Source organism: Leptidea sinapis, chromosome 36, assembly GCF_905404315.1.
Source record: "Leptidea sinapis chromosome 36, ilLepSina1.1, whole genome shotgun sequence".
NCBI lineage: Eukaryota > Metazoa > Arthropoda > Insecta > Lepidoptera > Pieridae > Leptidea > Leptidea sinapis.
The window spans coordinates 8,541,527-8,569,059 of NC_066300.1; the positions used below are offsets into that span (position 1 = coordinate 8,541,527).

At 35.9% G+C, this 27,533-nt stretch overlaps 1 protein-coding gene across 14 annotated transcripts in view; it reads right to left on the minus strand.

Moving 5' to 3' along the window:
* LOC126975447 (casein kinase I) overlaps window positions 1-27,533 on the minus strand; it is an 85,217-nt gene that overhangs the window by 21,486 nt on the left and 36,198 nt on the right. For 12 of the 14 annotated variants that reach the window (XM_050823342.1, XM_050823343.1, XM_050823347.1 and 9 more), the window contains 6 exons: window positions 16,143-16,253; window positions 12,938-13,101; window positions 11,404-11,518; window positions 7,174-7,293; window positions 5,761-5,909; window positions 4,202-4,372 (listed from right to left, as the gene is read on the minus strand). In XM_050823342.1, coding sequence (XP_050679299.1) covers window positions 4,202-4,372; window positions 5,761-5,909; window positions 7,174-7,293; window positions 11,404-11,518; window positions 12,938-13,101; window positions 16,143-16,253 — 830 coding nt within the window. Of the gene's footprint in view, window positions 1-2,255; window positions 2,406-4,201; window positions 4,373-5,760; window positions 5,910-7,173; window positions 7,294-11,403; window positions 11,519-12,937; window positions 13,102-13,482; window positions 13,635-16,142; window positions 16,254-27,533 lie in introns of those variants that run through there. The other 2 variants (XM_050823355.1, XM_050823357.1) reach the window with 2 other exon arrangements.

Consider the following 27,533-nt stretch of genomic DNA (forward strand, 5'->3'; position numbering starts at 1 on the left):
GTATTGTTCAGTAAGCCACAACACTGAAATGTTATTCCGACCACATTTACTGCAAAATCTATATTAATATTATAAATGTGAACGTTAGTTTGTTTGTTACGCTTTCACGCCTCAACCACCGAAACGATTTTGATAAAATTTAGTACACAGATAGACGAGAGCTTGAAAAAAGACATAGGCTACCTTTTATTGCAACAAAATAAATGGAGAGGTTGAAATAGGGGATGGCAGTTTGTATAGAAATTCATCATTATCGAAGATAAAACCATTTAACTTTCTATTTAGGAACTTGATAAAAACGAATTAATAAATCATGTGTTCGAGCATTTCTAAAACTTTGACCTACATGTGGATGAAATAGGAGATTAAAGTTCACAGGGAGATACTATTAAAGAGACTGTCCACAATGACAAGGGATATGCGCTGTATCATAGAAGAGCGTTGGCAGCGGAAAGAGCAGTTTGTATTCGTATTATTTGAAAAGTATCCTAAAAAAATTGCCCAATGTAACTATTCAAGGCAGACGAAGTCGCGGGGAAAAGCTAGTATTGATATAAATTGACGTAATTTTGTATTAGTGTAGGTATTAATATTAATTGGTATGGCTAATACCTAATACATTAAGGATTCCCATTTTCACAAATGGCTAGGTCCTACAGTGATCAGTTTAAAACTAGATTTGCAATATCAACACTTTTACTCAATGTTTTTGTAATAGGAGTCGTGTAAATATGTGTTATTATAATGCCAATTACAACTCAATCATAAATTAATAAAGAATTTCCAAAAAATAGTGATCAAACATTTTCCTCAATTTTTTTCATGTACAAGGTCTTAGCCCTATGTAAAAGCAGTGGCCGGAGTAAAGTAATGAACGTATTTTAATGGGGATTACTTCGTGGAGTGCAGTTTAGTCCAACTTGAGAGATAGGATAGTTTTTATTTCTATTTGGGACCCATAATTATATTAATATACAATATTTGTTTACATATTATTTTCTATGAGAGAATTTATTGACGCACCGTTTGACTACTCTGCTGTAAAACAATTTATTATAACAACAGGGAGCGTAAAATAATTCTTGATGTTATGAAATCGTACATTACAAATTCGTAAAGAAACAGTATTTTATTTATTATGTACAGAACAACGTCTGTCGGGTTAGTAAGTATATATTGTACCAATTGTAGGTAGTTTCAAAAGTGTTGATATAAATTGCTTTAGTATTATTTTTATTTGTTATAATGTCGGTAAACGGTTTTGTCGTGCGAAGTAGTTCTATTAAAACATGCATCTACCCTATTTAATTAAGACATGAACGAATTAAATTTAGAAATTAACAATTAGTCGTATGAACAGTCTTTGCTAACACAAATTAAATACACACAATAAACCCGTATTTCCGATGACATTTTGATGGCACTATTGAATAGAAATTGAAAAGAAAATTGGACCGTTTATAAATTCAAACATTATCTGTCTTATTCATAATGACTTAGCGGAGATTTAAAACATCGCTAATATACGCTTGTTAAAAAACGGTATTCATAATCGGATATTAGAGCTAAAACGCTCATTATCTCTTCCATAAATCTGACGTGACTTATGGTTGTTAGGACCCTTCTATAAACCTATTTTAAGCAAAAAAAAAACATGGCCGACATCGATCAGCCGTCTCGTATTTGACGTTAAATAATGTGATAAATAGCTTCCCGCTCAAAGTTGTCGGATATCCGTCATAGATTGACAACCGACAGACTTCAAAACTTTGATTTTTGAAAGTTAAACTTATTTAGACATCGACTTTTGACATTGAAAAGATGTCTGTTTCCATTGACAGTTCCTCATTAAATTAGTTAAAATCATGTTTTTTTTTGTACGAAATGGCAACATTGTGTTCTATAGAGACGTATAAGTTATGGGAGATTTATCTAACGAATATGAATAAGGAATTTTATCGAACGTTGGATAGGCTTAAAACACGTTTTAACTAATATAGCTTTATACCTTCGAAAAGCGTTTTATTATGAATAAGGCAGTATGTCAATAAGGTTGCAAGCAATTTGAACTTGCTTGAAGTTATGGAAAGAAATGATTTATATTCAAATTATTCAAAAAAAAAAGAAATTATTGCAAAACTATAGATTTAGATAGATAAAAATTTCTTGTCTTTTCAATGTCCATTTTTAAGAGTGTAACTAATAACAACGTGGTAATTTATAAGTAAAAGAATATATAATAATTAACTATCATTAAATAAAAAAATAATTTTCATTGATGTTTACATTTATTATTAGTGAGCCTTTATTTAGAAGCAACTCCCAGACATATCTTGAAATCATAATAAAATCTCCAATGAATTGTATTGCTATTCTTCATTCTAGTTAATTTTTCATTCACTTATCTAGAATATTAGAGAAATATTATTGGATGCAATCTATTAAAATATAACCCACTAATATAATTGCATTACAATCTGACCCCTGAGATTGTACAAGCAAGCAGACCCGCATGCGAGCATAAAGAAAATATGGAAACAAAATAAAAATAAAATTTGGAATTAAGGAAGGATCTACATGCTCAATGTATTGTGATCTAATATTAAATTAATGTTTTACAAGTATGGTCCTGAAGCATAGATAATTTCGGACAATGACCTAACCCCTGACATCAAGTCCCAGTTGCTCACACAATATGTGCACAAATGTATTTAAAAATATTCGTGAGAGAGATATGTGTGTAACTCCTGACATCAAGTCCCAGTTTCTCACACAATATGTGCACAAATGTGTTTAAAAATATTCCTGTGTGAGATGGGTGTGTGTAACTCCTGACATCAAGTCCCAGTTGCTCACACAATAGGTGCACAAATGTGTTTAAAAATATTCGTGAGTGAGATGGGTGTGTGTAACTCCTGACATCAAGTCCCAGTTGCTCACACAATATGTGCACAAATGTGTTTAAAAATATTCGTGAGTGAGATGGGTGTGTGTAACTCCTGACATCAAGTCCCAGTTGCTCACACAATATGCGCACAAATGTGTTTAAAAATATTTGTGAGTGAGATGGGTGTGTGTGTAACTCCTGACATCAAGTCCCAGTTGCTCACACAATATGTGCACAAATGTGTTTAAAAAAATTCGTGAGTGAGATGGGTGTGTGTAACTCCTGACATCAAGTCCCAGTTGCTCACACAATATGCGCACAGATGTGTTTAAAAATATTCGTGAGTGAGATGGGTGTGTGTAACTCCTGACATAAAGTCCCAGTTGCTCACACAATATGCGCACAAATGTGTTTAAAAATATTCGTGAGTGAGATGGGTGTGTGTAACTCCTGACATAAAGTCCCAGTTGCTCACACAATATGCGCACAAATGTGTTTAAAAATATTCGTGAGTGAGATGGGTGTGTGTGACTCCTGACATCAAGTCCCAGTTGCTCACACAATATGCCCACAAATGTGTTTAAAAATATTCGTGAGTGAGACGGGTGTGTGTATGCGAGGGCCATTATTGTCCGAAATTGTATGCTGTGTGACCATGCTTTTAAATCTTATTTCTATATTTATTCACACCGATTAAATTTTGGGTTAAAACATGTATTATTAGCACATCAAAGGAGAAGATAAAAGAATAACTTATTGCATGAATAAGTCGTTACTCAACCAAAACTAAGTTTACTTAATATTAATTTTTGATTAATATTACCACTAACGATATAGGGTAAAAATAAATTTTATTGATAACAATTGTAATGAAACAACTTTAAATGGAATGGATACTTATTACATAAATACATTTTTTATGCAAAAGGAGGACAAACGAGCGTACGGAAGTTGTAAAAAAAAATTTAACGGTTGTAAAAATTTGAATTAATTAACGTTCGAACTGGGGCTATATCTCTGGAAGACAGGCTATCAAATGAACTTTACTGGTCATTTATTCCATTAAATGTTGTTTTATTAAAATAATTTTAATGTGAAGTAGAAGGAAACTGTGAATTAATGTGATAATGAACATTTGAATGTTTATGCTGATTTTGATGATAATGTCGATTTGACTTATAGTAATGGTTTGAATGACGGTGACGATTTGAATGATCATATAAATTTAAATGATAATGTAAATTTTGATTTGAATGATAATGTATATTTGAACGACACTGTAGTTCTGATAATGATAATGTGGTTGGGACATACCATAGTCTTGCCGGTCCAGTCGAACTCGCCGTCGTCGAGGTATCCGCGGCGCTCGAACAAGTCGCGGAACATGCGCCGCAGCTGCTCGTAGTCTGGCGTCTCGAAGAAGTCGAGCCGTCGCACGTAACGCAAGTACGTCGCCATCTCCTCAGGGTGGCCCTCGCACAGCACCTGCACCACACCAAATTAAGTGAAATAATACTATAATTAGAGTACTTCTATCCTAAACACAGGGAAACTTAGAGCTAAGCCATGTAGATTGTTGTCATAATATAGACATACCTACTCTACAGCAAAAAAGCAATTTTCTGGAAATGCACCAGCTTTTATGTCTGTTTCATAGAAACCTACTGTCTGTATGTGCCTAGTTTATTTAAGAAGTCCTAGCAATAAAAACTTCGTACCTACTTATCTAGATGCATTACCAAACTTAAGTATGTAGACTTCTTCTCAATGTTTGTATAATGTTGTGTAGTAGGTATTATGAGTATGTAGTAAGTTGTACATGGTTTTTGTATAATACGTTGTTTTTACTAGTTACTAGCTACTGAAAACCAGTGCTACATTGGCGCCACGCCAGTGTGCCAGAACCGTGACTTCACTGGTGTGTGAGAAATCAAACCTTTAAACTAAATAAAATGGTTGAATAGGGCAATGAAATAGTTTTATTGGTCTATATGTAATGTCTCGTGTGTGTAATAACTTCAACAGTTACTATGTTAATACGGACATTTTTCATATTAATATTGGTGCTCTCAGAAAAATAATTCTGACTGATTTATTTTATATCTACATGTTTTTGCTGCTACTTAATAACAGGTGTGAATTCTTTATGAAATGCCTTTTGGTGGACTTAAATTTTCCGAACATTTACAATTGTAATTTATATTTTTTTTACACCATCAGAAAGTAGATATTTCAACGAACAAAAAACCTCCAAACTTTTTGAAAAAAGCTGATATTTTGACGTCAGAATTTTCGATTGAAAATTAGGGTCCTTTTTTGATATTATGTTAAAATAAGACGAAAAAATATATATTTTAAATCAAATAAATTACAGTGTATTTGGGACATAATAAGGTAAGTTTTCACCAAATTTCGTAGAAAAAATTTTTTTTTGAAAAAGATATAAATAATATACCAAAAACTTTGAATTTTTCACCTAAATTTTGAGGTTATGTGAAAAAAGTGTAATTACAAAAGTTGTAGATCTCTTTATTACCTACAACTTTGCCAATTAACTTTTTGCCATAGGACTTGTAGTTTTGCCGGAAATCGAGATAAACCGTTTTTTACCCTAAATCACCCCCCCCCCTTTCCACTCCGACCTCAGATCGCACGTAAATTTATTTTTCCCTTAATTTTTGTTATATTCTCGTCCTTTACCAATGGGTTTCATCCTACTGTAAATTATTTTGGTTTCAAAAATTATCGACCCTGGTCTAATAGACTATACGAAGAACGATTATTATAAGGGTTTAAGATTGGAAAAATTGTTTAACACTTAAAAAAGCTTGCATTAATATCCATTAAGTAAATAGGGAAAAGGTAGGACTTACCTCGATAGGCGTAGCTCGTTTCGTGTCGCCGATTTTTTGGTATCTTTCTTTGAGTGTGTCAGCTTTTAAACCCTGCCAGGGTAAGGAACCACGTAAAAAATACATAAACATATGCCCAAGCGCTTCTAGGTCGTCGCGTCTTGATTGTTCTGGAATCATGTATTAAATAATATTAATAAGATAATGTAAGCCTTTATTAAGATATTAGAATTTACATATATCTAATAATATATTAAATTCTCGTGGTGTTAAACATTGAACACCTACGGAACGGCTTGACCGATTCTCATGAAATTTTGAGTGCATATTGGGTAGGTCTGTGATAAGGACAACATCTATTTTTCATCCCCCTAAATGTAAGGGTGGTCCACACGAAATTAATATTTTTTATTTTTTTGACATTTTTTTTTTTAATTTTTATTATGAATCAGCATTAAAAAATACATACAACTTCAAATTTTCACCCATGTACGATCAACAGTTACTTTTTTTACTGGGTCAGCTAGTATTTATATACTATCCTTAACTAAGTATCTATCACTATCTGTCTGTCTATTGACAAAGCACTCTTCCAACTTCTTCCACTCTTTTCTATCTTTAGCTATCCTAGACCATTTCATGCCAAAAAATATTAAATGTGCTTTAAAAAGTAAATTCAGGTGGCATGCGATAGCATTGCGGCCTGTAATTACATATTACTTTTTGAAGTGCATTGTACAGTACACAGGCGAGAATAGTAAAACTAGATTGCGATATTATAACTACTATTATTACATTTATCGGCTGTACACTTTCAAAGTATATTTCTCTAACATGGCGGTCGGACAATTGAGTCAAATTTTGTACATAATGTCAAGGTATTTATTATTTTCGCTCGCAACCCTTATTCATACACAAAACTGTACAATGCGCTTCCTTGTGCGGTGTTACTGGAATGATACGACATGACACCTTCAAAAAAAAAGCGCGTACAGCTTCCTAAAAGGCCGGCAACGCTCCTGTGATTCCTCTGGTGCTGCAGGAGAATGTGGGAGGGGGTGATCGCTTAGCACCACTTGGCCTTCGTACGCTCGTCCTCATTTCCCATAAAAAATAGCAATAATAATGTTCCATATTCTGCTTTCTCATGTGTAAGAACCATTATTTTTTTTCTCTAAAAGCACGGTTGGAACTTATTTACCCTTACATTCTAGTCTGTATTGGCTAAAAGGTAATTAAATTTTAAGTAAAAGACACGTCTTTCTCTGTTTATTATAATTTTGCCTACTATTGACCTACACATGTATACACCACCAAAAAAATAGTAGCTATACCTACTTTAACACACTTTCGTGTTTAGTCGCACTGATAGCTTGGACGTAAAACACACACGTTGTGGATTAGCATTAAATGTGACAAAGTGTAACAACCGACCTTTTCCTAAGTGTGTGTTGATTGACATGTATCTCGCCGTGCCGGTGAGTGACTTGTGTTCCCGGTACGGTATATGTTTGTTTGTCTCTAAATCTATATATTCTTTGGCCAAACCGAAATCTGAAAACATATAAATAAAATATTAGTATCACACTAATTCATTTAAAGAGCGGGATCGATACATGTTTTTTTTGTCAATAGTTGATATCTTGGTGTCGCGTGTGTACCATAAAAAAGGAATTGAAGAATTCTGATTTATCAAAACGATCCGAAACAAATTAACAGTCAGTTGACAGTTTGGCTGTTTCAAAACAAACCAACGCTTACCAGAGTGACATCTCAAGTTAATTTCCTAATATGGGTTCAGCTGGCTATCAACTGTAAAGTAGATCCTGTAGATGACGCCACAAGCTGAGAGTTGAACAAAGATACCAGCATTTATGAACCTTACAATATTAGAACGTCTCAGTGGAAGAGCGCTCGCACAGAACGCGAGAGATCGTGGGTTCGAGTCCCGCATCAATCATAGATTTTGTTTTTAAATTTAATTTGTTTAATTAATGCCAGAAGTGAGGGTATCACTTAAAAAAAATTGTTTAGTTTTCAATATTTTACGTGGAACCACATAACCATTGAAAGGTACTAAAGGAACGGCTGGATCACCTGGCGTTGCGTAAAGACATCGCTTCATTGTATGTCCTCTACCGCATTTACCATGGGGAGTGTTCCGAAGAGCAGTTTCACCTGATTCCATGCGCCGAATTCCATCTTTGCACGACACGCGACAAGTTAGGATATAATTCCTAGCATCTGGATGTGTGGCGGTCCTCCTTGTGCGGTGTTTCCGGGACGATACGAAATGGGTACCTTCAAAAAAAGCGCGTACACCTTCCTTAAAGGCCGGCAACGCTCCTGTGATTCCTCTGGTGTTGCAAGAGAATGTGGGCGGAGGTGAGCACTTAACAACAGGTGACCCGTACGCTCGTTTGCCCTCCTTTTCCTTAAAAAAAGGTAACCCTAAATCTTCAAGGAAGACCTACCTAAGAGATTATTGGTAAGTATGTTATATTTTTTCCAGAAAAAATAATATAAGCACCGACATATCATAAGCAAAAATCTATACTGCGGGATAAAAATAAATATAAAATCTATATAGCCCAGTGACTCTGCAGGCAGGGTTCGAATCCCGGTAGGTGCAAACATTTATATGATGAATATGGATGTTGGTTGCTGATATTTATATGAATACCTATATTGTAGTAAATATATCGTTGTCTTGCAACCCATGACACAATCTATGCCTAGTTTAGGGCAAGACAATTTGTGTTAAATTGTATCAATATTATTTTTCTTTTTTTGTCTACTTGACTTTATTGTAATTGCGTAATTGCAACCAATAAAATTCATTAATCCCCAATCGACATATTGGCTGAAGCCACACACACACATTAATTACGCAATAGAAATGGAGTAAGTCTAATGTTAGACACAAACACTGCAAAGCCTTATAACGAGATTAACGAAGGTCAACCATTCGATCGATACACAAAAAGCGTTACATAAATTCAAGGTTCAAGAAGTTCTAGAGTGCTAATTTCTTAGATAGCACTCATGCGAACCAACGATTTAGTTATAATAATATTGACACACTTTTTACACAAATTATCTTGCCCCAAATTAAGCATATAATATAGCCTGTGTTATGGGTTGAAAGACAACTATATATTTAATACTATATAATTACTTAAATATATATAAACACACATAAAGACATTTAAACATCCATGACTCGGAAACAAACATCCATATTCATCATATAAATGCTTGCACCTACCGGGATTCGAACCCGGGACCTCTAGCTTAGTAGGTAGGATCGCTAACCACTCGGCTATACAGGTATTGCCATTATCGTATGGTGTTCATGTAATGATTTAACTAGTGGACGTATTTCCAGAAAAACGATCCAAACCACAATAATGTCAAAATTGAGTTAAGAACACAAAACTGATCACGTGATTCAAATTAACAGACTGACAAAAAATGGCAGCCCTACTATCACGCTTTAAATGACATCATGATTTAGTAGCCCAACCCACATGTATGGAATACACTAATATTTATTAAACTTTAAACAAGAATTCCTTAAAATGTGATGTTTGCGACTTGGAATGTTTTTCAGGAACTACCTCCAATTAGTGGTGGCCCGAAACAGAAGAGTCAGCTGCACTGGCCCCGTACTGTTTTCGCGATCTTTATAAAAATTACTACATAATCCTTTTTTTTTTAATGAAAATACGGGACGAGACAAGCAGGACGTTCGGCTAATTCGGTAATTGATACGCCCATTACATGCAGTGCCGATCAGGATTCTCGAAAAGCCCAAAAATACTGAGCCGCACTACAATTATTGCTATCGTCACCTTGAGACATGAGATGTTAAGTCTCATTTGCCCAGTAATTTCACTAGCCGCGGCGCCCTTCAGACCGAAACACAGTAATGTTTACACATTACTGCTTCACGGCAGAAATAGGCGCATAAAATAATCATGATCAAGAGAGTTACTTTTTCTACTCGATGACAAAGCTGAACATCAACCAGGAATTAATAATTGAAAAGTAACTTTTGCCTTTAATTATGTTACGCGCTGATCCGGAAAGTATAAGAGGACGAATCTAAAATCTAAAATTAATAAGGCTTTAAAAAAAGCCTAGATTATAAGTAGTAACAGATTTACTTATATCTCTACTAAGCATCGCAAAAATAGATTAGCATTGTTCTCATAAAATTATCGTTCGCTAGAAGTTCTACACCATTATCAGTTAAATCTCGATGTCAAACGTCGAGGCCGGGCGAACAACAATAAATAGAAACAGCGGTGGGCGGGTCAATTGAAGGCGTGTTATTTTATTTCTGCTGAATCGATAATCCAACCCCTTCAGATTTCTGAGTCAAGTGACAACCGCTTCATAGCTGCATAATATAACGCTATGATTGGCTACGATTTGACAATTCCATCGTTCTGACCACGTGACATGATGTTGTACATCCATGAATACAAATGCATAGTTTTCTATACCTCTATGGCTATATTGACCGAGTTTATTCAGTACATTATTAAATTCATTTGCCGTTTGGCCGTTCCCAATATACTATCTACAGATCGATATAAATTACTACCTTCTACTGTCAGTGATTAGCTGTCAATAATCTGAATCTGTCCCAATATACCCGATAAGTCATTCTTATCGCCTTATATTGGGACGCGTGAATTGCAATTTCCATACAAACTTCTATCGCTGGTATGCTATACGTCGCGGTCGTCCCATTGACAGACAGCGTGTACGGATAAGGTGAGTTACCGTCGATAAGTTTGTTGGGACAGAAAAGTCAACGATAGTTACGATTTTTATCTCAAGTAAGTGATAGACAGAAAATTGGGAACGGCCGTTAAACGTCAGCGATCTCTTTTTATCAGTCAATTTATGGTATGACGTATGGATTAAAATCAAAATATTTTTATTCAACGTTGGAAATAATATCACTTATTGAAAGTCGAAAACTACCATCCATTCGGCTCTTTTTTGTTTATATAAAAATTATTTAATATCCTGAAGGCGGTCGCTACATTTCCAATCTGTGGTATCATTAAGAAATTCTCAAGGAACCTTATGACCGGTAATGGTGTACGGAGTGTGGAGAGACACTAGACGTCCAGGTGATGAAACTGATATTAACCTGTGCTATTGCTAAAATGGCACAGAACACTACTTTTGAGACTCTTGCCTGCCGCCTTGCCTGTGAGCAACGGCAAGGTGACGTCGAACAAAACACTAATTTTAAAATATATAACGTTCTCAGTGTATTTAACATCGGAATCAAGGTGAATTAACATAAACTGTTCTTTTATAAGAAACTTCAAATGCAACATTTACTACTACAGGTATTTAAATAACGCGCGAAAATTTATCGGCAAGTGATGAAAGTTTCGAGAATCTTACTGTTCTATTTTTGTATGAAATGAATATTAAAAAAATTCACAATTTAGCATTATTGAAGCATGTTCTGCGATGTTTTGTCGGCGGTAGGCCGTGTCCCTGATGATCCCTACCAAAACACCATCACGTACTAAGATCCAAAGGAAATCCTTAATTCAAAGTGTATTGACGATGAAAAGGTCAGGATTTCATTGAAAACCAAAAACTCGTGAATGAATTAGGAATCACACTCACCAATGATGTGTATGATCTTTTCTCGTTTAGTTGTTGTTCTACCTATTAAAAAATTCTCCGGCTTCACGTCGCGGTATATGAGATGTCGTGTGTGGACATATTCGATGCGATGTAGCTGAAAAACAAATTAATACATGTTACAGATAAAATGCACACACAAATAATATCACTCGTACCCACTGACCTCTACTATTTACCACTGGACTGGCGGCTGTCAAAGTGCTTTTGTGCCTGTTTGATATTCGCCATTTTGGCGCTGTTGGCCATGTAGCGAGTGTCTGCGGAACTAAACCTAGTGATGACAACCGCAGCTAAACAAAACTGAAACTATTCGATTCCTGAAATATAAATAACACGGAAATCGACCGAAATAAATTCAAAATGCAAAAACACAGTATTGACACATACAACAGAGAGCGAACTGCGAGAGAAACGTACATACAACAGAGTATTGTACGTTTCTCTCGCAGCCATTTGTATTATACCTCAAAATTAGGTCTCTGGACGCTCGCGAGTGGCGCTTCAAACAGGCACAAAAAAACTGTCAAACACATGGAACAGCCTGTCCAGTGGAATTTATATACGTCAGTGCTCGTACCACTATACAGACTGCTGAATAAGCCCGTGAACTTAAATGGTAAGCGATCTCTATCAAACCAATGGAGTAACAGGCCTTTGAGGTGATCTTGAGTTATGCCCTCCCCAAAGCTTTACGCGCTGACCAGGATAGTGACAATTTGGACCCTTTAAAGACCACTTACTATATTGCATATATTATATAACAATAAATTTTATGTGACTTTCCGTAACTCGCCTTGTAAGTTCTGCAAGAGTAGTAACTTTAACTTAATGAATTAATGCATGAATCTTTATGTCACTAAAAATTTCTACAGTGTTAACGCTCTTAACTGCTATTGGGTTTTGAAATAATAGTCATTAATGAAAATAGTTTCTAAACCGAATTCATTACCATGTGAATTTTGTTTTTACGGTAGCTATGACACCGGTTCATATGTTTTTATTTTATGAAAAATATGTGAAAACAATCAAAGCAAGCGGTTAAGTAGTTATTGTAGTCTAATAAAAAAGGCTGCATCTTTGAAAAAAATCGAAAGTTCTAGTGCCAAGACAATGTTTAAATTAACGAATCTCAGCTTAAAAGCAATTTTGTTAGTTTTTCTTAAACAAATAGAAAAAAAGGCTTAATAAAACGTTGTTTTGATTTCTTTCATGTATAATGTGATAAAAAAACTTTTTATTCATATTAAGAGAAAGGTTTAAAGTTACGGGTCTTTTCGACCCACATGCGACTGTATGCGTTCGAAAATTAGGTGCGGGTCCCCGCGGGTTAAACGTGGCGAATACGCGGTCTATTAATAACATCATATTCAAAATTGATAGTAGGTAAAAATGAATGAGTTTCATAAAATGATGCAAACATAGTAAAACGTATTAAAAGTTACCCAACATGACTGAAACTCACTGTGCCAGTGTGTTACACGACGATTAAAATACAATTAAACTGTCGACTCACCAGCTGCATTGCGATCATCAACACAGTCTTAAGTGAGAAGCGGCGCCCGCACAGGTCGAACAGGTCCTCCAGCGACGGACCCAGCAGCTCCATAACCAATGCATTGTATTTACCGCACGGCCCGAAGTAGTACACCTCCGGTATACCCTCCGCTGTCGACGGCGCTGCGGGCAACACGGGCACGGGGCGGCACGGGGCGAGGGGAGCGGGGAGGGGAGGGGAGGGTTGGTTGACATTAGTACTTACTGGATCAGCCGAGCATTGCCCTCGCACTATCAGACACAACACTGCAGCCGATACGACTGTTGGTGCGAGAGCAATGCTCGGCCATGTAAGGTCCGTATTCCACAAGGTGTCTCCATATGTATGTATGCATTGGTCACCCTTCGTCGTGTGAACGGTGCCTTACGTATCGAGTCTCGGTATGGAACACGGGCCTACAAGGCCTCGACAACGTCATGTGCAGGGTTGGGTTCGGTCGCCATCGGTCGCGGTGTTGTGTCTGCCACCTATCTACGTTATTACGGTATCTCGCGCTCACTTACAAGCTGTATCGCAATCAATAGGACCGTCTTGAGTCGGAATCTCCGGCCGCAGTGTACGAAGAGGTCTTCTAGCGAGGGACCTAGCAACTCCATGACCATGGCGTTGTAGCGGCCGCCGCATGTACCCAAGTAGAACACTTTTGGTAAACCCTCTGAGCAATAGTTAAACGTCAATTTTGTGACGCGGCAAACTCTGGAGCGAATTTGAAACTAATCTAGCAGCACGCTATGGTGGCCGATTTGACATATATGTATAAGTAATAGAATTTAAGAATTACATTATTTATCGGCAATATTTTTATATATGTAGTCAAAATAATTATAATAAGTCAAAACTGCCATTATAGCCTGCTAATAGTATAACTAAGGCAAATGAAACAAGGGAAACAATGTAAACAGTTAATGCCAGAATATAAATTGTTCGCAAATAAGTTTCAGACGTTGATATCGTTTCTCTTGTGACGTTCGCGTTAGCTAGAGCTTTAACCGACTTATAATAATATTAATTAAGTTATTACAACTAGCATTACTATCAAACAAATTATAATTAAATGCCTTTAGGTCATCGATGCGTACATACACTGGTATAGGTTGTATTTTAAAAATCATAAGCTTTATAATGTATGCTGAGATGGTTTGGACATGTCGAGAGAATGAATGAAGAACGATTGACGAAAGTAAAGAAAGTATATAAGGCCAGTGTGAATGAAAGTGTTGGACGGGGTAGACCTAGGCGGACGTTTCAAGATCAAATCGGGGACGTCTTGAAAAAAGGCCAGGTCAAGAGTACCCTTAACCGGAGAACATGTATGAAAGGAATAATGAAAGTGGACGAAGCGAAACAAGTATGTAAGGATCGTAGCAAGTGAAAAGAAGTGGTCTCTGCCTACCCCTACGGGAAAGAGGCGTGATTTTATGTATGTATGTATGTAAGCTTTATATCCTCAGTGTTGTGTTCCGAAATCCCACACAAATGCATTTGTATACTACGAGGCTTTAATGAATTTCTAAAATTCCTATTTTACAGGTTCTAACAATGATTGTTGATATTATGTGCTCGAATGTTTAACGACTATAATAGCATAATTAGATTAAAATCCAATGCTTATGGCAGTGGTAAGGTTGGCTTCCTAATCGTCCGTTACGGTTGAATTATTACGAGACAACACTTTAAGTCTTGGAGACTCCAGAATGAACGCGGAACACAAATAAGAATTCTGTGTCAATTAATTATTTACTACTGTTCTTTAACGGCCGGTTTCAATAACCTTAGTTTAACTTACTAGAGGTAGACAGATCTATCAATTTACACTTACATATATTTCAATAACATATCGACATAAAGCATTGGACTATAACTATATAAGACCATTAGGACTACTCTTATTCAACGAAAAACAAAGTTTCAATCGAAGTTTCGCGTGTTTCCTACTACGGTTCCATTTGTACTGAAGTTTCATCCTGAACGATAATTATTGTTTGACATTTCGATTCTCTAAACCTACTCTAAATCATTTACATTGAATTTTGAATATGACAGCTGTTTATTCGAACATCAAATTGACTAAAGCAAAGATTACAAAATTTGCTTGAAATTGCTTCAAGAATGCTTTTAATCTAGTCTGCTCTAAGTGAAGAACGTTTAGAACGTAGGAGGAACCGGCGCCGCCTGCGCAATCAATTTAATACTAGTGAAATTTCCGACTCAGATTTTGTAGGAAACTGAAATAAATTATACCCTTCTTGTGTTTTACATAAGTTATCAATAAGGGGTGGTATTGATATTCCCAAGTTGACAGAGGATGAACTCCAATCTGAAAGAAGCAGGCAGGTTCTCAATCAGCTGCTTAATCTTCACCTCAAGCTCTACAGACAGATCCAACGGCAAGAGCTACATTGGTACTTTATCTTACCTATGCCTTTCTAACAGCAGTGGTATCTCTATCTTTATAGGCATTTTTTTTTGTCGTTAATAAAAGAACAACATTTAAATTTTACTTTATTTTACACCAAGAAAACTTACTACAGCTGACAAAGAGTAGTACTCAGACATATAAAGTTGGTTGTCATTAGTTACCTATCGTTGGCGTGATATAGCATTCTTCAAATTAGTCGGATAACAATGTCATTCATATCAATCGTTCACGAAACTTTTCTATGGATCCGAAATTAATCGGAGTGTCCGAAACAAAATAGAGTAGGGTCACTACCGACCTTCGTTTACGAGGATTCGTTTGCGAGAATGAGAGTAGACCTCCTGGTCAATTTGATAAGTTCAAGTTCAAATATTTTCGTTTTACTGATTTGGAAAATATATACCTCAAGTTTGACAAGAAGGAGTGAATGAAACGCATTAAACTTCTTTTTAAATATAAACCCCCTTATTCATAATAGTCTGCTAACTTAAAGCATTGCTAATTCTCACTCTGTCTTCTTCTATTGACCTAAGTCAGAATGAGAAAAAACACTCCTAAGCGGCTGTTTAAGTTTACGGACCATTATGAGTAAGGGGGTAAATGTATAGCAATCAATTTTAATTTAACGTATTGCCTACAGTACGTACGTATTTCTACAAACTATCTGGAGACAAGACATGACATTTGAGTGGTTTATTAATCATTTGGTCTACACAATTTCACCAAACAGAGCTAGTCACTCACCATGGGTTCCTAATAATTTATAAAATCGATATTCTAGGTGTAGTTGCGGGGCCTTGGACTTCATCGGCTCCATCTTGATCGCGACATGTTCGTTGTTGTACAGATTCTTCCCTGTAAAGAAACAAACGGAATCATTAGTAATAGCGGTGACCTCACGTCATATCCTTCCTCGTCGACGATTGTAAGACGATCAAGATTATCGGGGACGGTGGCTGTGACGTTGTAACGTAATACTACGAACGTGGGCTGAGACGATAACTTACTGTCGGGTGTTTGTTTACATTTTTTTTATGAAAATAAGGGATGAGACGAGCAGGACGTTCAGCTGATGGTAATTGATACTCAGAATTCTTGAAAAACTCAAAAATTCTGAGCGGCACTACAGTTGTACTCGTCACCTTGAGACGATAGATGTTAAGTCTCATTTGCCCAGTAATTTCACTAGCTACGGCGCCCTTCAGACCGAAACACAGCAATGTTTACACATTACCGTCGTTCAAAGGAGCCTCCCACTGGTAAATAAAATTAAATATAATAAAATAATTATATAAAGCAGAACAATTTGTTTTTTCTCTAATGAATAAACTTAATTATGAAAGTCCACACGAACCTCGGCAAGCATTCTCCAATCGCATCGCATAATACTATGTCGGTTGTACCTAACATGTGATATTTATTTATTTATGTTATTGGAGAATCTACAGCTGAATACTTTACAATAGATACATGATAAAATAACAGAAAGCCATTTACAGATTCTCACGAGTGGCTAGGTAAAATATAAAACAAAAACAATGTGAGAGTTACATACACGAATCAAATGCTTAACACTATTGTATTACTTATCTAAATACATATTATCAGCTCGACCACCAAATTGACCAAAGAACTCAATATCTAACTGACGCTTAATGGTATCAGAGCTGCTACAGCATGGGTGCTCAAGCTTGAACTGCTGGCGATCTACCTCAAAATTTGTAGACTACGATCGATCGGCTCTGAGAGGCTTCAAGTATGTGTGATGAAGGATTGTCGTCTAGGTAGAGTGTCACGATGACATAGATATTAGTTTTGCGCAAAATATGCATTTTTTAGTCAAGGTAAGTGTAAGTCTGCTCTTAATGTCAATGAAAAAACTCATAATTATTTTTCAAAATTGCGAGTTTATTGGTTCTTACAAAACAAACGCGTTCTTAAGTTCTAAGCTTAACTAAAGAGTGACTTTGGATGTTGAAGCGTGACACTGCATCTCCTGAGCACACTTTACATAAGATTAAGTAATTACCGATTTTAGTTTATTATACCGGATTTTTTTCTCGAGATCGACTCAAAAAGCACTCACGATCGACCTGTCGATCCTGATCGACCGTTTGAGCACCCCTGTGCTACAGAATAAGTCAAGATCTAATTGTTTTGATAATTTGTTAAAGTTATTGCTGACACGTACGACGAATGAATTTTGACGATAGTCAGTGCTGACAGGGTATTTAAAGATAGGAGCATATTACGAGCTAAAATTGAAGGTGTGTAAATAGATATTTTCGATAAGAGATCTGGACAATCTATTTTATTAGTTGTAATGGCTATAAGCAACAAAATATCCGCAATTTCACGATGGTATGATAGAAGTAAGAAGTGAAATTTTTTGCAGACATCTAAATAATCTTCAGTTTTATAAGGGACATTTAATCGGTAGCATAAGAATTTTAAAAATTTCATTTGTATTCGTTCTATTCTGGATATATATTTATCATAAAGTGGATTCCATATCTGTGATGCATATTCTAAGATGCTACGTACCTAAGCACAAAATAAAATTTGAAACGTTTTTGCCTTTTTAAAATCAGCGGAAATTCTCATTATAAAGCCTAGAGCTTTAGAAGCCTTAGCTAGAATAAAATCAATGTTTATCAAACTTTTGGATCATGTATCACTCCCAAAATCTCTTATGACAGGACTCCTTTCAAAGTCTTGGTTTTTTTTAGGTGCTAGTTATAATTTAATGTTTGTTTTTACGACTAAATGAGACAACTGTGCATTTAATGGAATTTAGATCTAATTTATTTTGCATACAATAGGAGTCTAAGTTATTAAGGTCATCTTTAAGCATAGCAGCGTCAGCAGATGATTTAACAGTCATAAATACCTTCATGTCATCGGCAAAGCAGAGGATCTCCTCTAATCTTAGAATATCTGATGCAACCTGGGATATCATTTATAAATACGCAAAACAGAAGTGGACCTAAAAGGGAGCCCTGTGGGACTCCTCTTGGTACTACAACCCAACTGGATATATAGTTGCTTATAACAACCGCTTGAGATCGATTGTCTATATACGAAGAAAACCATCTCAGTAAATCTCCTCTAACGCCCATTTTATATAATTTTTGCAAGAGAATCTTGTGGTCTATTCGGTCAAAACATTTACTGTAATCAATGTATATTACGTATTTTTTTCATAAAAATATACGTAGGATGATGAAGATGACAATGTAATATTAGTAGGGCGTGCTCCAGATAACACAGAAGCCGACAAAGTATGAAAAATATGGATCTATCTGTCGACCAAATTATTATTATACTTAATTGCCCATTATTTGTTAAACAAGTTCATTTCACCATTAACATAAGTAGGTACTAGTATCAAGTCTCCAGGGGCGTGCATATCATATAGGCAATTAGGCAGTGCGTACCTCGTTATGAACCTAATTAAATATAGCACTAAAGTTAATTTACTACCAACGGTAGGCAGACTACAGATTACATACACGAAGCAAGCAGCGTTACATACAACTTATGTCGTATTGTCGGACCAAAGCGCAACTTTTTTTTATAAATAAAGGAACGAGACGAGCCGGACGTTCAGCTGATGGTTATTGATACGCCCTGCCCATTACAATGCAGTGCCGCTCAGGATTCTTGAAAGACCCAAAAATTCTGAGCTGCACTATAACTGCGCTCGTCACCTTGACACATAAGTTGTTAAGTCTGATTTGCCCAGTAATTTCACTAGATACGGCGCCCTTCAGACCGAAACACAGTAATGCTTACACATTACTGCTTCACGGCAGAAATAGGCGTTATGGTACCCATAATCTAGCCGGCATCCTGTGCAAAGGAGCCTCCCACTGGTTCACTACGACTAGTTAGATCTACAGTGCCTACTTTGCTAGTAAAAAACCAATGCACACGAATGTATCGAGTAAAGTATAATTATCTAAGAACTAAAATAAAACGTTATTATACCGATGAAGTTAAAACCAATAATAATTCTTTCTTGTACACTAGACGAATTAAATCAGCCGATTGCATATTTGGTTTAACCCTGTCCTTTCTTTACCAACAATTCTTTCGAATGGTCAGAAAACAATTTGTTATTTTTTACACGCTTTTTGTAAGCTTCACACGTAACCGACTCATTTGGGTGCGATTTTGACCCACTGTAAACGGTCACTTCGTAGATTTACGGCCGTTCCCAATATACTATCCACAGATATATTACTAACTTCTAGGTCAGTAATTAGCTGTCAATAATCTGAAGCTGTCCCAATATACCCGATTATCGCCTTATATTGGGACGCGTGAATTGCAATTTTCATATACACTTCATTCGCTGGTAAGCTATACGTCGTCCCATTGAAAGACAGCGTGTACGGATAAGGTAAGTTAACGTCGATGAGTTTATTGGGACAGAAAAGTCAACGATAGTGACGATTTTTATCTGAAGTAAAAGATAGACTGAATATTGGGAACGGCCGTTATACAATACCGATAGACCGATGACAATACATTCGTTTGATATAATTAATCCATTATTCAGTTTCCAAATAAGATTTTTGTTAATTTATATAACTTTTCTTTATAGTCTATAAGGTGGGAATTGATGTTAAATTTAAATATCAACCATTATCTTTAACCGATTTATCTAATATTAGGAAAATTTCGATTACCAAAGAGAATTATTAATTTAACAATGCAAATAATAGTTTAAAAAAAAAACAAAAAAACACGCTTTTATAAGGAAACCAAACAAAAAAGTAGAATTAATTTCTATTTCTTCGTTCGGCTTTCTATAAAAAGCGTGTTTTTTAGTTTTTTTTAACTGCTAATTATTATTATACTAATAACCCTCACTTCTGGGATTACACAAATTAAATTTGAAGGGTCGAGCTCGCGGGTTCGAGTCTCGCACCATTTATAGATTTTATTTTCAAATTTAATTTTTGTGGTAAAAAAGTAAATCAAAACTCACATTGAACATCTTTTCATAATATTGTTAAAATAATAAAATTGAATAGATATTATAAAAGATAACTTTATTTACAAACTATTATGAGATTATGTACAAACTTACAATTACATACCTTTATTACCAGTGGGAGGCTACTTTGCACAGGATGCCGGCTAGATTATGGGTACCACAACGGCGCCTATTTCTGCCGTGAAGCAGTAATGTGTAAGCATTACTGTGTTTCGGCCTGAAGGGCGCCGTAGCTAGTGAAATTACTGGGCAAATGAGACTTAACATCTTATGTCTCAAGGTGACGAGCGCAGTTGTAGTGCCGCAAATAATTTTTGGAGTTTTTCAAGAATCCTGTGCGGCACTGCATTGTAATGGGCAGGGCGCATCTATTACCATCAACTGAACGTTCTGCTCGTCTCGTCCCTTAGTTTCATAAAAAAAAAAAAACTCTTTATGATATTGCTAGAGAAAAGTTTTGAACAACCCTGGCAGTGTGTATAACAATACAAACGTAAATAATAAATAATTATTGTCGATTCCATTCAGTCGTCGCGGCGTTAGGTTCTAAATACTAGATCAACTCTGTCAAACAACTGTCGTGTCACATTCGATCATGACGAGAAATAAATTAATCATGAAATTCGTTTGGGTGAAATCCCAGACACATCGCGAGCGTTAATACCTACAAATATTATTATCGTCTCTCCGGCAAGAGTAGATTACGATAGAGGCAATATATAATTGCAATAAAAGCCTGCAAGCATGTAAAGTTACTTTTGATTACTCGAAACAAAAAAAGCGATATTTCGGTAAAGCAGCATTTTTATCATAAAAATAAAATTAAGACTCAGGTGGCTTCTTTAGCATATTCTTACTACTTACTTAATAGCATTATTTATGTTGAGAAAATATATAATACTAGCTGACCCGACAGACGTTGTTGTGTATATAATAAAAAAAAAATCTGTTGTATAGGAATTTGCCAATAATATTTCAAAACATCAAGAATTATTTGGTAAAAAATGCTCCCTGTTGTTATGATGAAATTGTTTTACAGCGGAACTGTCAAACTGTGCGTCACTAAATTCTCTCATAGAAAATATGTTCATACAAAACAAATATTGAAAATAAAAATAATTAAGGGTCCCAAATCGAAATAAAAACTAGCCTATCTCTCAAGTTGAAACAAACTGCACTCCATGAAGAAATCCCCATTAAAATCCGTTCATTAGTTTAGGAGTCCATCGCGGACAAACGTGTCACGTAATTTATATATTATATTAAGATTATATATAAAAACTCGAAAGATAGTTGATACCTACTTCCGACTATCACAATTATTAATATATCATCAGTTTCGTATGATTTGTAAGAAATCGTCGTCAACTAAAGCGGTTCAGTGTAAATATATTATCAGATTTGAGCGTTATCTTATCTCTTCGGATAACATCTAAAATAAAACAGTAATTACGAAAAACAGTTCTAGCTTACTTAAAAGTTGGTTCCTGCCGCCGAATTCTACCTTTGCACGTCACGCCACAAGTTAGGATATCATCCTCACCATCTGCATGTGTGGCGGTCCTCCACAGTGCGGTTTTCAAGGAGCTTCCTTCCACGTACTACAAAGCTGTGGAATGAGCTTCCTTGTGCGGTGTTTCCGGGACAATACGACATGGGTACCTTCAAAAAACGCGTACACCTTCCTTAAAGGCCGGCAACGCTCCTGTGATTCCTCTGGTATTGCGGGAGATTGTGGGCGGCGGTGATCACTTAACAACAGGTGACCCGTACGCTCGTTTGTCCTCCTATTCCATAAAAAAAAGCTTTATAAATTGTACCTATCTCGAACAGGATCTCTCGCAAATGTTGAAATCTGTAACTCTTTTAAAGTTCTGTACCATAACCAGGAACTGGAGGCTCACTGGGTGCAGAGATGAGCGCGAGGACTACACGCGCCGACCACGCCTAGGCCACCATTGCACACTGGTAGTGCAATGCCGATAACATGCCGAGAACATTATAATACGAAGAGCTGCTCTCGTCTCTGAGCAGCGACGGTACAGCACCTACTCTGTAAACGGCTTTATCGCTTGGCGCTACGTAGAGACGTCACTTATATGGCCGATTATAACACGGTGATGATGATTCTGGGCGGCGGCGATCGTACAAAATGTAAACTACAGCCAGTGCCTTAGTGTAATATATAGGTCGAGTAATCCTTAAAAAGCGGGACGATGCAATTTAGGCTAAGAATCGGACGTCTGGCAACCCTGTTAGAAACCCTCAATTCGCGGCCACTTGGCACTAATTTAAGTGTTTCTCTTTATGGTATTTAATATAATTTACTAATGTTCAGCACAAGTGTTTGCATAGTTTTAGCAGTGGGAGACTACTTTGCACGGGATGCCTGCTAGATTATGGGTACCACAACGGCGCCTATTTCTGCCGTGAAACGGTAATGTGTAAACATTATTGTGTTACGGTCTAAAGGGCGCCGTAGCTTGTGAAATAAGTGGGATTTGCCCACTTTTATTATAATTATTATATATTATACTAGTTGACCCGACAGACGTTGTTCTGTATATAATAAATAAAATAATGTTTTTATTTGAATTTGTCAATAATATATCATAACATCAAAAATTACTTCCTTAAATATGCACCCTGCTGTCGTAATGAAATTGTTTCACACCAGAACTGTCAAACAGTGCGTCAATAAATTCTCTCATAGTATTATGTATGGACACATCAAAGGAAAAACAATTTTGTTGTTTTTATTTAATTTAGCAGAATTTTCCTATTTATTCATTCCATTGAAACCTTCCCTGGAATTCCACAAATAATTCAAGATCAAAATTAGCCAAATCGGTCCAGCCGTTCTCGAGTTTTAGCGAGACTAACGAACAGCAATTCATTTTTATATATATAGAAGATAGAAGATTTATAATATTATTATATTTGGATACTTAACGTGTGCAAATACTGCCAATAGTAAATAGATGTACTAATCCTATTTAACCAATTTACGTTATATGTAATACTGTTTGTTTTCGAAATAAATTAAAATAAATAAAACTTCTCACGGTGACGCAATCATTGTAGTGTCGCACAGAATTTTTGAGGTTTTCAAAGAATCCTGAGTGGCAGGGCGTATCAATTACCATCACCTGAACGCCCTTTTCATAAAAAAGAAAACAAAGGACAGGTATTTAAAAAAAAGAACTATACGAGCACCTATAGACACTAAAACCGAATGAGGGAAAATAACAAAATAAGGACGAACTCAATATCCTCCGCCAGACATAAAACACTTTCTACCACAAAGCTACTGCACGCGCTCAATCAAGTTAACCCAGTTTATCTGCTAACCAGAACTCTTGACGCATCGCACTCACAATGACTTAACGTTCAAACGATTTCAAGAAACCCAGTTTCTTTGAAAAAATCACTCAAGTGTGATGAAGGATCGGTTAGTTCATTGGCACTGGCCGCGTTGCCAGCGACGCCGTCATGCATAACAGTAAGTAACCGTCATAGAGCCAGCTTCTAGCGCAAAAAAAAATAGCACGCGACGAATAACACATGCTGTCCCTACTTCCCTACTGGTATCTTATGCGGAAAATATATGGAAATAAGTTTAATTGACGACGCTCCATTGTCTATAGCTGCATATTATGCGATAGTAATGTTGGAGACCGGTGCAAAAATACTTGGTTGTTTCTGTATTATATTAAATAAAAGACTATATTTTACTAGCTGACCCGACAGACGTTGTTCTGTATATAATAAATAAAATAATGTTTTTATTTGAATTTGTCAATAATATATCATAACATCAGATATTACTTCGGAAAATATGCACCCTGCTGTCGTAATGAAATTGTTTCACAGCAGAACTGTCAAACCGTGCGTCAATAAACTCTCTCATAGAAATTATGTAAGGAACCATCAAAGGAAAAACAAATTTGTTGTTTTTATTTAATTTAGCAGCATTTTCCTATTTGTTCACCTTTTAAACCTTCTCTGGACAACAAATAATTCAAGACCAAAATTAGCCAAATCGATCCAGCCGTTCTCGAGTTTTAGCGAGACTAACGAACAGCAATTCATTTTTATATATATAGATATACAGAGCTACGGACGGTGTGTTCTCTTATCAGGTAAATGGAAAAGTGACAGCTGTCATAGAGGTGGCGTTTGACACATAGGTAAATGACAGCTAGAGATGCGTTACGTCAATAGTTTTATCACACCGAGGATGGACAAAAGATGTTTAGTCTGCACACATGAAATTGTTCAAAATTTTTAAATAATACAGAAATTTAAAAACCTGAGCGCCTTTAATTCAGTGGTATTATAATAAACTCCTTTGGGCAACAAACGGGCACTTTTGAAGTATTCGAGTAGTACTTATAGTTTTAACAGTAACTGTAAAAAGGACTTGATGCAACAAAATAAAAATAAATATTATTTTTACTCGCGCAAAAACACTTTCGTTTGTTAATTACACCGATATTTATTAGTTTAATTTTGGTAACTTCAATTGACTTTCTCCTTCATTTACAAGTTACAAAAAAAATATAAAAAATGTCGAGTGTGGCTTCCACCGTAGAAGGGCGCCAGCAGACAGAGGTTGATGTGCATCTGCAACCCTCCGAAATAGTACTAACGTTACTATAGATATGAATAGATGGTTGGGTTATGCCTTCCTCTCGGACAATACGCTCATACACAGATCAAATCAAAATAATTTAATTCATGTAGGTCACGGAAATGACACTTTTGTATGTCAAAAAAAAAATACCATTGAATCTACCGCTACTTCGTAAAGGGTTCTGCTAATGAGAAGAAATAGCAAGAAACTTATGATTGCAACTCTTTTAAATCAAGATTTACATTTTCATCGTTTTACAAATCATTTCAATTACAATATATTTAAAGTCAATGCCTTACACGAGTAAGTCAAAAAACTTAGTGAAAATAAATACAAAACAAAAGTTATTGAGTACAGTAGCTGCATCAATTCACACACACACAGTAAATAAAAAAAGGCATTTTGCGAGAACGGTCGTGGTTGGCAAGATGTGTTGTTGTTAGGAGACATTGGATGGTAATTGATACGCCTTGCCCATTACAATGCAGTGCCGCTCAGGATTCTTGAAAAACCCCAAAAATTCTGAGTGGCACTACATCTACGCTCGTCACCTTGAGACATGAGATGTTAAGTCTCATTTGCCCAGTAGTTTCACTACCTACGGCGCCCTTCGGATCAAAACACAGTAATGCTTACACATTACTACTTCACGGCACAAATAGGCGCCTATGCAAAGCAGCCTCCCACAGACTTCGTATTTTGTTCTACTAATTTATACCTCTACAGATTCTAAACACATCATTCCACATACAATTATTCTGTTACCAACGCTGTAGCGTCAACAGACATTGTCAAGGGAAGTCATAATTAGATTTACGAGCATGTGTCTGAAACATCAGCCTAAATCTCTGAGTGTTGCTTACACAAGCTACAGAAAACTGCTCTACTTTACACTCAGTTGTGAGTTAATGGGGTCACTCGGCTGCCTGCCGATGCCTGATGTGACACTATGATAACATGCTAGACTTTTATACTACAGCTGTGGAATGAGCTACCTTGTGCGATGTTTCCTGGACGATACGACATGGGTACCTTCAAAAAAAGCGCGTACACCTTCCTTAAAGGCCGGCAACGCTCCTGTGATTCCTCTGGTATTGCAAGAGATTGTGGGCGGCGGTGATCACTTAAGAACAGGTGACCCGTACGCTCGTTTGTCCTCATATTCCATAAAAAAAAAAACTATTTAACTAATTAGATAGCCAACTATTATTTAGCAAAGGTAAATCATTCAATTTATTAATTAAACACGATTCCACCTTTAATGCAAGTATTGTTACACAAATAAAATTTGAAAAACAAAATTTTATGAACGAAGCGGGATTCGAATCCACGGCCTCCGGCGTTCCGTGCCGGTGCTCTAACCAACTGAGCTAACCGTTCGTGGAGGTCGTGGGTTCGAATCCCGCATAGTTCATAAAATTTTGTATTTCAAATTTATGTATGTTTAAGTAAGTATATTGTATTAAATATATCGTTGTCTTGTAACCCATAACACAGACTATATATGCTTAACTTGGGGCAAGATAATTTGTGTAAAAAGTGTATGTTCATATTATTATTATTATTTATGTATTAATCCTAGAAGTGAGGGTTATCACTTTAAAAACACAACATATTGTTTTTATATTTATTTTTAAACTAAAACTTGCAAACGCATTAAACATTTTTCGTTTAATTTCTTGAGCCTGATTCTTGCTGCCTCTTACCACCTGGTTATTAACCAACTTTAATGCTTAAGTGGCCCGTATGTTTCTTTCATGTTCTTCTTAGGGGCCCATCGTTATCCAAACAAAAATACGAATGAAACTTTCGCTTACATCTTCTTCAATTACAACTCTCCGTCTCCACTCGGTTTAATACTATACATACAGTTAAGCAGCCCCATACTCCAATTTATAGTATGGTTCGCGAGCTGGCACAAATTTTTGGGTAGGTATTTGAGGCAAACTGAAAATTTGTTCCATACCTCTCCTATTATACCCCAACTCAGAGCTGCAGACCTGGCGAGGCTAAATGAACCCCCAAAGTATTAAATATATTTTTTTAGTTTTCCAAAAATATGTTAGTGGCAATATGCAGTATTTATATGTTGTAGTTTTAGTTTTAGCACCATATTGGTGCTCAAAACTTATTTGAAGCAGAACATACAAAAAACTGAACTGCAACTCGTTTAAATCAAATAGTAATTAATACTGCAAGCAATATATGATTCGAGTTCAAAATTAAAAGCGTTTTAAATATAAAACATTTCATAAGAAGTACCTAAGAAAAAACTGTATAGTTAGAGCTTGAATTGATTGTTTGTGTAAGGATGCTTCGTGAATATAATGGTCTAGATTACTGTCTTAATTAGTTATCGAATCCAACAAATAAGTACAATGATTTATTAATTACTAGGTGACCCGACAGACGTTGTTCTATATATAATAAATAAAATAAGGTTTATATATGAATTTGTCAATAATATATCATAGCATCAAGAATTTCTTCGTAA